This window comes from Primulina eburnea, chromosome 4 (genome assembly GCF_022965805.1).
Source record: "Primulina eburnea isolate SZY01 chromosome 4, ASM2296580v1, whole genome shotgun sequence".
Classification (NCBI taxonomy): domain Eukaryota; kingdom Viridiplantae; phylum Streptophyta; class Magnoliopsida; order Lamiales; family Gesneriaceae; genus Primulina; species Primulina eburnea.
The window spans coordinates 6,866,591-6,879,700 of NC_133104.1; the positions used below are offsets into that span (position 1 = coordinate 6,866,591).

General features: G+C 40.5%; 1 protein-coding gene across 1 annotated transcript; it reads left to right on the forward strand.

Moving 5' to 3' along the window:
* Positions 1 to 7,472: 7,472 nt before the first annotated feature.
* Positions 7,473 to 8,207, forward strand: LOC140830036 (uncharacterized). The gene has a single exon (XM_073193316.1). The coding sequence runs from the start codon at positions 7,473 to 7,475 to the stop codon at positions 8,205 to 8,207; it is 735 nt and encodes a 244-aa protein (XP_073049417.1).
* Positions 8,208 to 13,110: the final 4,903 nt, after the last annotated feature.

A 13,110-nucleotide genomic window follows, 5' to 3' on the forward strand; every position in this document is an offset into this window, starting at 1 on the left:
TAATACATGCGGAAACAATCTGATGAAGTAGTAGAAAAACAATAATAACAGTAGGCAGCAGTTGTTTATGGAAGTTCGAAGATGAAATCTTCTACGTCTCCCCTTCTTCTGTTTCCAGAAGGTATAACTAAAAGACTTTGGATATTACAGTACAACTCTTGTACACACCCACTTCAGAAGGACTTACACCTCAGCCTACTGAAACTCTTAGTTACTCGACTCACAAATAATGTGATACACAAAGTTCTGAAAATACTCTTTTCAGATTACAATCTCTTTTTGATAAACTATGTATTTTAAAAGATTGTGAAGAATGTAAGAATCAGTAGCACAAAATGATCTTTAAAAGATCAGATATTTTGCTATGAAGCGTGTGCTACTTTTCTTTGTGTTGAACTCTAAGTGATCAAGGAATTTCGAGGTTGTCTGTTGAGTAAAAGCTTTGATCCTTGAAAAGATATTATGCGTAGTATGTTGTCCGTGTAAGGATTTGTTCCATGAATATATAAGCGACTGAGTTCAACGTTCATAATCAGAAGATGTCTTCAGATCACTGATAGAATCAGTTTTATTACCAAAAATGGTTCCTGCAGAAAAGCTATAACACAATCAGTTCTGTTTTATACTAAACTTGGTAAAGTGCATTAAATGACTCCGTATAGTATTTAATGCTGCAATTAATACCAGTACTTGGAGCTTTAACGGTAACATTTAAAGTAGTCACGTTAGGCAACATCTTCTATTGGTTCTGTTTTTCTATCCTTTCTACTGCTTTGGTTTTGCAAGACCAGTAGCTTCTGATCTTTAGTTAGTCTACTGTTTTCTTAAAGAGTGCTGCTGGTCTGCTGGTTTTTATTTACATCGCCACAATTCATGTCTATCACTATTTGTCAAGAAGTTTGTAAATTTAAGTAACGACCGAAAATCGGTCCACGCAGACCGCGTGTATGAAAATTATTAAATTGCTAAAATATTTTAATTAAATTATTTTGGATGCATGAATGATATATTTTAAGTGAATAAATGATTAATTGTGTAATTTTGTTTAATTTCATGATTTAAAGATTTTTAGACTAATATCGGTGGTTGGCTGAAACGAAGGACCAGAGACGACTAAGGTTTAAAATTTTAAAAGCTAAATATTATTTTTACTTAAGAAAATATTTATTTTAAATATTTTAAGAATTGTTGCAATTTGAAGGTCAAATTTAAATTAGTTAATGGGAGCAAGGGAATTTATGTATTTTATAAAGGATTTTTTTGTAAATAGATATTTTTAATCCTTTAATTTGATGTCTAATGATTTTATTACTTTTAATGGACCTAATTAATTATTTAAAAAGCTAGGTTTAATTAAGCCCATTAATTTAAGTGAATAAAAAAAGCCTTTTATTAATTCTTTTTTTAAATAATAATAATAAAAGAAAGACTCCTAGGCACACGCATCCACACCTACACGTAACTCTTGAAGTAGAGGGCCGAAACACATATCCTTGGGCAAGAAAAGTTTTGATTTTTTATTCATTCGTTCTTCAAATTTATTCATCATTCTTCCTTTCAACAATGATCACCGGCTCCCTCGCATCCCAAGGTGGATTTTTTGTGGGATTTTAACAAGAAAAAGGGTAGAAAATAAATAGAAATCGACATCCGTTTGTCACCGACGTTCCACTGCTACGATATTTGTATTTCGAGCGTTTTAAAATACAAAGGCACGCCTTAATCTTCCTTTACTCATCTTTCACACCATATTGTGTATGTTTAATCATGTGTGCATGAAAAATATGAATCCCTCCATGTATTTTCGTTTTTATGGCTTCTGCATACCAAAACTTTGGTTTTTATGCATTAAAACTTATGGTTATGATGCACAAAGGGGCTGCCAAGGTAGGTAATGGGAAGAGACGTTTTTCCAAATGTTTAAGGGTCCTTAGGTTCATGTTTAAAGGTTGGATAAGATAAGGTAGCAATATGAACGAAAAATATTGAGTTTCATGGGCTAGGGTTTTTCGGCTAGGGTTCCTAGAAGGACACGGCTCTTAGCTACTATTGGGATGTGTTCAATGGTCATAACTCCTAAGAGAGTCTAGTCGTGGTCCTACACGGGCTGTGCAAGGGCTGGAAGGGAAGGGTGAAGGATGCTAGCCTTTATTGGGCACAAGTACGGTTGTGCTTGCATAGGTTGCAGAGGCTGCTCCAGTAGGTGGTTAAGGGGTTCGTCATGGTCCTAGGAAGGGTACACAAGGGCTGGTTGGGTCGGCCAAGGGCTAGGGTCGAGGCAAGATAAGGTTCGAACAAACTAGGGCTTCGAAAATTAAGTTTAGAAAATTTAGTAGCTTCCTTGGCTTGTTCAATGGTCTTAAATGGCTTGAATTGGGTTGGATATGGTTTAGTTAGGTGTTATTAAGATTTGGTTCAAGTTTTGGAAAGTTCAGTTTAGTTTCGAGTCAATACGAGTCAAAACCGGGATGTATGTCTAAGCTCTAAAAATGATTTGAGAAATTAGTCGAGGGAAATAAGTTTACCTAAGGAATATTTATATGAGTGTTTTAAGTTTATATGTTAATTTTGTTATGATTTGGGACGTCGTTTCGAGGTCTAAGGATAAATACGAAAAAATATGCTTCTAGGGGTAAAACGATCATTTTACACCTGAAAAATGTTAGGCGTCCTGGCAGTACCCTGAAATTTGTAAAATATGTTAAAATGTTTATTTCAGATGTTTATGAAATTTTATGATGAAACGATAACGCTAAAAGACGTATTGCATGCTTGGTTTAAAAGAAAAATGATTTATATGCATGAATTTTTATAAGTGATGAAAATATGAAACGTTAGAGGAGGTGATGTAATTGTGACTGACACGATGATACGATGATATGATTGGAGATATCGTAAGAGAAAAAGCCAATAGGGAGCCCGACTACCGTATTTCCATCGACATGATATGATGATATGTAATGCCAAGACTCAGTTGACGAGTGAGGGTGTCGAGGGTGTCCCTGCCGTCCAGTACTGTGATTACACGGAGATGGATCCATCGACTTTCAGTTGACACGAAAGTCACAATTAACGATCCGGATTCAATAAAAAGAAAACATATACGTATATGATGAAACGAAATATGATATGACATGATGAAAGGAAAATTGTTTAAGTTATGCATGTTCATGAAAAGTTATTTTAAGTAAAAGTATTTTCACTGTTGCATGTGGATGTATATGCAGTACTTGTTATCATGGTTAAGGATATGCTGAGTCAATAGACTCACTAGGTGTAGTCGATGCATGTGAGCTTGATGTTAATAGAGGACTTGATGGTTAAACTAGCTGGACTGAAGGTGCACATAATCTGATAAACAACACTAGTTTTCCGCAACATTAGATTAAGGTTATGATTTAAGTTCCGTTAAAGTTTTTTACGACTTTTATGATGATTTTGAGTGGTTTTTGAGAGGATGTTAGAGTTAGTTTTGTTTTGAAATATTGCTGAGTTAGGTTTGATAAACGAATGACAATTTTATGTTTTGAATTTTCAAATATAGTTGGTTGTTTATTTTTTTAAATAGTGCAAAGTTAAAAATATGTTTCTGTGTGTGTGTGTATATATATATATATATGTATATATATATGACCACATAGATGATGCTCAAACTTGTTTTTTACTGCAAAATTTAAAAGGCCCAAGAAGGATGAGAAGAGACGGGTTGATGGGAGACGGTTCAAATATGATAAAAAGTTCACCAAAAGAAAGAACGAGTTTTAATTGTAGAAGAAGGAAAAAGCAAATGAGCCGATTCAAATTCAAAAAGATCCATCTCCGAAGAATCTTCGAGTGAAAGTGACGATGAAGCAGTAAAATGTCTCATGGCTGATGAAGCATTAGAATCCACTGAAGAAAATGCATGTTCTCATGATGTTTTTTCAGTGGATGGTACGTGACGCTCTTTTAAGATGAGTTATAGAAGTAACTATCTCGATTGTTTTCAAAACCACGGCTGCGACCACGGCCACGATCATTTCCACGTCACGTCCACGTCCACGTCCACGACCACGACCTCGATTTCGACCTCGACCTCGACCAAAACCTCGTCTTTGACTTTGATTTTGGTTTACAGGTTTAAATTGATTTTTAATTACAACATTTAATTCTGGAAATGCTATTGATCCAGTGGGTCGGGACTGATGATTTCCTATTAGCAGCTCGTTGTTATTTTCCGTCACAAGAAGACATGCGATATTTTAAAATATCTCGCAAATACACGCACTTTATATTGTTGTTGTATGGTTATATTTGATTTTGTGAAAAGTGGAAAATGTTTGAAAAAACATTTTCGATTATGTAACCTCATGTCCACAAAATTTTAATTACGAGATTATTCGATATATCGCTGAATTGTAATAACCGACTTTCTTAAATCTTGGAATCCTAATGTATTCCATCATCACGGGTTGTCGGAAGTATAAATTCTTTTATATGTTCAAATCTTTCTTTTAATCCTTTCTATAAAGCCATAAGATATTTTTCAATGAGATATTCATATTTTAATTCTTAATCAAGATGTCGACGCAAAAATATTATAACTTTTTGTTTTTTCTTGTGATAATGAGATATCATTTTCTTTGATGGTCTCACTTAGACCCAATGACTCAAGATGCATATCTACATCAAGAGTCTATGGCATATAATTTTTCCCGTAATTTCGAACGCAACAAATTCGAGATTTGCCAAATTTGATATGGTATTACTAGAAAAATAACAATACATTTTATTAGTTAAGTTCTAAATATATTAACTGGCAAGAAAAAGTAGCGGATAAATTATAAATATAAAGATTCTTAAAAATAAAGGAAAAAACGCGAGGCGAATAAGCTCTGATAAATACAAGACTAGTGAGCATAATAACCAAAATAATTATACAAAATAACTTTGAAATTACCATCTTCTTCTTCTTCGAAAATTTTGATGAAGAAAATTTTTAGCGAGGAAGAGTAAATTTGGAGTGATTAGATGTGTTTATAAAATCATATTTATAGAGTAAAAACTAGCAGTTTATGAACGCTTATAACCGTTACATAATTTTTTTAAAAAATAAATGTATGTTTATATAAATTATATGGTAATAATATGATGTATATAATGTTAGCCATGTTTAAGTAATTATGTATATGACATTACAATATTATAATGAGATGTCGGGACTCCTTTTATATAGTATTGTGACATTATAAAAAAAAACATATGTAATTCTTATATAACAAAATAAAAATTTATAAATAGTGAAATAATTACATCACGTTATTATAATGAGGTGTAATAGACTCCTTTTATATAATAACATGATATTATTAAAAAATATATATATATATAATAAAATAAACAGTAACACAATAAAATTATATAAGCAGTATAATAATATAATCACATCACGTTAATATAATGAAGTGTCATAGACTCCCTCTATATAATAACATGATATTATATATTAAATATATATACAATAAAAATAAATAAATAGAAAAATAAATATTCTTACTTTTGAATATTATTACTTTTTTCTTGTGTTTTGGAGCTTAGAAAAATATGAAGATCCTTCGAGTATCGTGCTGATAACGTGTTAAAAGTAAAAATTTACGGTAAAAAATAAAAATCTCAAACTCACAAAATATATTAAACTAAATACTTTTATAAAATTTTCTCCACTCAATTGTATTTTTCTTCACAAATTAAGAGAAATATTTATAGAATTTCTTTGAAAATAATTCAAAAATAAATACATCATTACATACATCACCACACACTAATTTTCAATATTTACAACACACAATCTCTTATTTCCACAACAATATCATTTTTGCATGGAAAATACTAATTAAATTGTTTTCTAAAGTTATATGCAATTTATAACTTTGCTTATGCTCAAATAGTACATAAGCATCACCAGAAATTATCCCATCCATGGGGATGAACATCATATGGTTCTACTACAAAAGTGAACATCATCCTGATAACTCACTTTAGGAAATGTAATTGGAGATAATATTTGAATCAGACACAAGTCATTCTCCCCGAAAATAAATAAACAGAGACTTAACAATTGTTTCGAACATTAGTAAAACAAATCCTAAATGGAACCTTTTGGAGTTTCTTATTTCACCAGATTTTTCTATTTTCCTTCTTTTTTTCTTACAACTTTTGAGAGTACTGTGATGATGCAAGATGACAGGGATAAACGATTGAAAAATGAGAACCTATATGATATCCCCATTAGGATCCGGGTTGAAAATCACCCTATACCCAGGGTCACGACCCATGTACAGGGTCAATTTCTTAATTATCTGGGTAAGTCTTTTCTTCTTGGGTAGTGTACCAGTATCCCGGGCCTTTAAAGAGTCATCCGGGTATTTCTCACATTTCCGGGGCAAGTTCCCGGTTACACCACTACTTGGGCAGCCTCGAGAATGGCACCACCTCGAGAAGTGAACCGCACTCGAGTGTGATTAACACAGGCAATCCAATCTGTCAGAACAACTGGGGTTTGGAGTGTCCGAGAAGGTATCAGAAGCTAGTGTGGTGAACCGACTTAGTAGATGACACAAAAATCGAGGTAACTACCCATTCTTCTCCTATAAATAGCAGGTATGGATGTCATACAGAGATTATTATGAAAAACCTTTGAACTTTAAGCATTATACGTATTTTCCTCAAATATTGCTTGTGTTCATCATCTTCCAACTTGCTGACTTGAGCATCGGAGTGGTTACGTCGGACATCCCTCCGGCGCCCATTTACGAGTTTTTTTTATTGTCTGCAGGTGCTATCTAAGCCATTATATTCGTTCAGAATTCCCAAACATTATAAATTGTTGATTCGATCCGTTAGAGCTCCTTATCCGGCTCATTCATTTCTTCGAGATCGCATCATTGGCGCCGTCTGTGGGAAGTATATTGAGCTTGAGACGTTGATATGGTTCGTACTAGAAGAACAGACCAGGATAACTCCCGGGCCCAGGGGGACGGGGGACAATCCTCGAGACAAACGGGTGCTAACAACATTGGACAGAATCTCGTAACCATGACCCAGGAGGAGCTTAAAAAAGTTATGGCCGACGCAATAATTCAAGCTATGGCCAGGAAAGAAGTTTCTCGGCCTATTACACCGCCAGAGCAAGAGTAGGAGCAGGAGCAGGAGCATGGATTGGGGGGGGAGGAGGAAGTGAGTGGAGATAACGTAGATTATAATGTCGGATCAAAAGCTCCGACTACAGCAGAGGAGTTGAGTGAGTTGAAGCAAAAGATGAGGGTCCTGGAGGGACAGCTAGAGAGTCGTAGCACTACCCGGGTCGCTTCCAGAGGGTGCCCGTTTGCTGATATTATTGTCCGAGAACCTCTTCCCGGGAATTTCAAGTCTGCCAAAGTAAAGATTACGATGGCAATGCGGACCCGGAGGAGCATCTAGCCAGATTCGAGAACATGGCCATGTTGCACTGCTACACTGATCGAATCAAGTGTAAGGTGTTCTTGACAACTCTGGTGGACTCCGCCCAGAGATGGTTTGAGGGTTTACCCTCTCAGAGCGTGCATTCTTTCAGAGATTTCCAAAAGGTATTCCTACACCACTTCAGTAGCAGTAAAAAGTACAAAAAAACCACCTTTAGTCTTTTAGAGGTGAAGCAGAGCCCGGAAGAGAGTTTGAGGGCTTATATCAAAAGGTTCAACAGGGTAGCTCTAGACGTTCCATCTTGTGCCGCTGAGACTAAGACTACGGCCTTCACCCAGGGTTTGAGGGAGGGTGAATTCTTCAAGTCGCTGACAAAGAAAGTGCCCGGGGATTTTGAGGACCTGTTATTCCGGGCAGAGAAGTACATAAATATGGAGGAAGCTCAGAAACAAAAGAGGGAAGCCGTGAGGAAAGAAAGAGGAGACCGGGTATCTAAACCCGAGGAGAGGGGACAAAAGAGGGGCAGTTCAGGGCATTTCTCTCATCATGTGCCTCTGAAAATTGCCCGAGAGAGGGAGGTGCAGGAGTGTAGTGGAGACTTGGCCCCGGACCATCAATTGTCCCGGCCAGAAAAAACAGGATTTTGCTCTCTTCACAAGTTAGGCTACCATAACACTGAGGATTGCAAAGTTTTGAAGGGAAACTTTGTCGCACCTTCCCTCCCAAGACCCATCAGCAGTGCCCAGATGCCAAGATTGCCACCGTAGACGCCCCGGCAGCCAGGGTCTAGCTTTCGGGGAGGAGGTATCAGAAACAATTCCAGGATCGAACCCGAAATGAGAAGGGGGCCCAAGCCTGAGCAGAGAAAGAAGTCGCCCCCGGTTATAGCGACGATTAAAATGATATCTGGAGGCTCTACTGATTGAGACTCTAACCGGGCAAGGAAGTCAAAGAGTATGAGAGAATGTTTAGAGGTGGAAAGGGCCGGGAGGAGTGAGGCGGTCATCAGTTTCAGCCCGGAGGATTTGAGAGGGGTGAATCTACCCCATAACGACGCTCTGGTGATCCAGGCCCGAGTGGCGAATTACGATATCCTGCGAATCTTCGTAGACTCGGGCAGTTCTGTAAATGTAATTTTCAAAGATGCTTTCATGCAGATGGATTTGCAGGGTTATCACTTGAAAACAATGGAAACTGCTCTTTTTGGCTTCGTCGGTCACGTGGTTTATCCGGAGGGGGAGATTATTTTACCTCTGACCTTGGGCTCTCACGATCTCAAGAAAACAGTGATGACTTCTTTCACTGTGGTGGACTCCCCATAATCTTATAACATCATCCTTGGGAGGCCAGCCATGAACGAGCTGAGGGCTGTGGCATCTACCTACCACCAGAAAATAAAGTTTCCTGTGGGACCCAGGGTAGGAGAAGTCCGAGGAGACCAACCGTCTTCTCGGAAGTGTTATGTAGAGGCGGTCCGGGCGGATCAGGGCAGATCTAAGAGGGAGGGGAAGAGGGCTAAGGTGGATGAAGCAGGAGGAAGGATAGTGGAGGAAGGGGAGATACATTTTGTAGCAGAGGAAGAGCAGGAGGCGGTGGAAATTGGGCCACACCAACAAATCCGGGTGGCTCGAGATCTTGACATATCCACCCGGGTGAGTTTAATTAAATGTTTAAAAACTAATATCCATTTGTTTGCTTGGTCTCAGCAGGACCTTACAGGGATTTCTCCCTTTATATCGGAGCACCATTTGAACATCTTCCCGGGATCCCACCCGATAAAGCAAAAATAGAGGCACTTTGGTCCTGAAAAGGACAAAGTCATTAGCGAGCAAGTAAAGGAACTCTTGAAGGCGGGGCATATCAGAGAAATTCAATTCTCTACATGGCTCTCCAATGTGGTCTTAGTGCCCAAATCTACTGGGAAGTGGCGTATGTGCGTAGACTTCCGCGATCTAAACAAGGCAGGCCCCAAAGATCATTACCCGCTGCCTAGGATCGATCAGCTGGTGGATTCCACCTCGGGATATGAATTGCTGAGTTTCATGGATGCGTACCAGGGGTATCATCAAATTCTCTTGGCCAAAAATGATCAAGACAAAGCCTGCTTCGTCACCTCGGGAGGTACATTTTGTTATATTGTAATGCCTTTCGGGTTGAAGAATGCAGGGGCTACTTATCAGCGTCTTATGGACAAAGTATTCGAAAAGCAGCTGGGGCAGAACGTGGAGGTCTATGTAGATGATATTCTGGGTAAGACCCGAGAGGTCACTAGTTTCATTAATGATCTGGAGGAAACTTTTGCCACTCTCATGCAATATGGGATCAAGCTTAACCCTGCCAAGTGTATTTTTGGCGTAAAGAGTGGCAAATTCCTAGGATTCGTGGTGACAGAGCGGGGAAACGAGGTAAATCCGGAGAAGGTCAAATCTGTCTTATGCATGCCCTCTCCCCAATCTGTAAAAGAAGTACAAAAGCTGACTGGGAGGATTGCCTCCCTTTCTCGATTTATTTCCCGGTCAGCACACAGAAGTTACCCTTTCTTTCAAGTCTTCAGAAAGGCCCAACAATTCGGGTGGAACGATAAGTGTGAGCAAGCCTTCCAGGACTTGAAAACCCATCTTGCGGAGCTCCCTATTTTAGTAAAGCCAGAGCCCGGGGAGAAATTATTCCTATATTTATCCACTACCGAGCACGCTGTCAGCTCAGTTTTGATCAAAGAAGAGGGCTCTGATCAAAGGCTTGTCTATTATGTCAGTCATGCTCTAAGAGGACCCGAGCTCCGGTATACTGAAGTGGAAAAGATTGCTTTGGCTTTGATCATGACCGCCCGGAAGTTAAGGCCTTACTTCTTATCACATCAAATAGTGGTTCTTACCAATAGCCCTCTGGGCAGAATCAGAATCATGACTCATTCAGAGGTATCCGGGCGAATGATCAAGTGGACGATAGAGTTGGGGGAGCATGATATCGAATACAAACCCCGGGTGGCTATTAAAGCACAGGCTTTATCGGACTTCTTATCTGAGATGATCCAGCCCAACAAAGAGGAGGTATGGAGAGTATTTGTAGATGGGGCATCTAGCCTTGCGGGGTGTGGAGTGGGGTTTGTGATAATATCCCCCCTGGGAGAGAAAATAAAACTAGCACTGAGGATTGATCCTCGGGTAACCAACAACGAGGCCGAGTACGAGGCCGTATTAGCTGGAATCCGAGCTGCCCGGGAAGTCGATGCTTCCCGGATTATTCTGTATTCTGATTCGCAACTCATCACTCAACAGATAAAGGGTGTATATGAAGCTAAGGATGACAGGATGTTAAAATACCTACAGCTCATCAAAGCCCGAGTAGAGGTCTTTACGGATTGGAGTATTGAACAAATACCCCGAGAAGAAAACAGCAAGGCAGACACTCTGGCAAAAATGGCCGCCTCATTAGCGGAAATAATCACCCGGGAAGTATTACATGTCTCCCGTCTGATCTTCTCCACAGAGGAGGAAATGGCCCCAGATCCAGAAGGACTCCTGGATGACACCCTTGATGAGATTCATCGAAAGAGATGAACTACCCGGGGACAGAGCTCAAGCTCAGAAGATTAAGAGACAAGCTCTCAGGTTTGTTCTCTTGAATACTATTTTGTATAGAAGATCGTTCCAGGGACCTCTTTTAAAGTGCATACCCAAAAGAGAGGTAGATTATGTACTCCGAGAGATTCATGAAGGATGTTGTGCGGAGCACCTCAGAGGAATGTCTTTGGCCCGAAAAACAATGCTTGTTGGATTTTGGTGGCCAACCCTTAGTCGAGATGCAGCTCGGGTGGTTCAAACCTGTGAGAGCTGTAAACACCATGCAAACTTCAGACACAACCCAGCCACTCTGATGAAGCCTATTTGGGCATCTTGTCCTTTTGATCAATGGGGCATGGATATTGTGGGACCTTTCCCAACTGCTCGAGCTCAGAAGAAATTCTTATTAGTAGCAGTCGATTACTTTTCCAAATGGGTAGAAGCTGAGCCTCTGGCAAAAATTACCGAGTTGGAAGTATTAAAATTTCTATGGATAAATATTGTGTGCCGGTTTGGAATACCTCGAAGACTAATCTCAGATAATGGCAGACAATTTCAGGGCAAAGGGATTGTTTCATGGTGCCAAGAAATGAAGATCACTCAATCTTTCACCTCTGTTGCTTATCCTCAAGCAAATGGCCAAACAGAAGTTGTCAATAGAATTATTGTACAAGCATTGAAGACAAGACTTCAAGGCAGAGGAAAGGATTGGGTTGAAGAATTACCTAGTGTTCTTTGGGCTTACCGAACTACTCCCCGGGCCCCTACTCAAGAAACACCTTTCAGCTTGGTATATGGCTCTGAGGCAGTCCTTCCAGTTGAGATTGGGAAAATTTCCTCCCGGATAGAGTCTTATCCGGACGCAAATGATCAAAGCCGGCCATAGAATTGAACTTAGTGGAGGAAAAGAGAGACCGAGCGCTCATCCGAATGGAAGCATACAGAGGCCGAATAATGAAATCTTACAATAAGAAGGTCCGAATCCGAGATTTCCAAATCGGGGATTTAGTCATGAAAAAAGTCAACCCTGCTGGAGAGGTCGGGAAGTTAGAAGCAAAATGGGAGGGGCCCTACAAAATCACCCGGAGGGTCAGTTCAGGATCTTTTTATCTGGAAGATGCGCAGGGACGTTCTCTCAAGAGACCTTGGAATGTATTTAATTTAAAGCAGTATTATACGTAACAGATGTAATCGATTCATTGAGAATATAAATGAAAGACTTGCTTTTCTCGAAAGAATTATATTTTTATCTTATGTTCCGGAAGAAACAGCTAAAAGCCCAGGGAACTACACCCTGGCTCGGGGCTCCGTACCTCGACCATTCACAAGTCCCGAGACATGCTCCCCGGCCCAAGGCTCCGTACCTTGGTTCTAAAAAGCCCAGGGAACTACACACTGGCTCGGGGCTCCGTACCTCGAGCATTCACAAGTCCCGAGACATGCTCCCCGGCCCAAGGCTCCGAACTTTGGTTCTAAAAAGCCCAGGGAACTACACCTTGGTTCGGGGCTCCGTACCTCGACCATTCACAAGTCCCGGGACATGCTCCCCGGCCCAAGGCTCCGCACCTTGGTTCTAAAAAGCCCAGGGAACTACGCCCTGGCTCGGGGCTCCGTACCTCGACCATTCACAAGTCCCGAGACATGCTCCCCGGCCCAAGGCTCCGCACCTTGGTTCTAAAATGCCCAGGGAACTACGCCCTGGCTCGGGGCTCCGTACCTCGACCATTCACAAGCCCCGGGACATGCTCCCCGGCCCAAGGCTCCGCACCTTGGTTCTAAAAAGCCCAGGGAACTACGCCCTGGCTCGGGGCTCCGTACCTCGACCATTCACAAGTACCGGGACATGCTCCCCGGCCCAAGGCTCCGCACCTTGGTTCTAAAAAGCCCAGGGAACTACGCCCCGGCTCGGGGCTCCGTACCTCGACCATTCCCAAGTCCCGGGACATGCTCCCCGGCCCAAGGCTCCGCACCTTGGTTCTAAAAAGCCCAGGGAACTACACCCTGGCTCGGGGTTCCGTACCTCGACCATTCCCAAGTCCCGGGACATGCTCCCCGGTCCAAGGCTCCGCACCTTGGTTCTAAAAAGCCCAGGGAACTACGTCCTGGC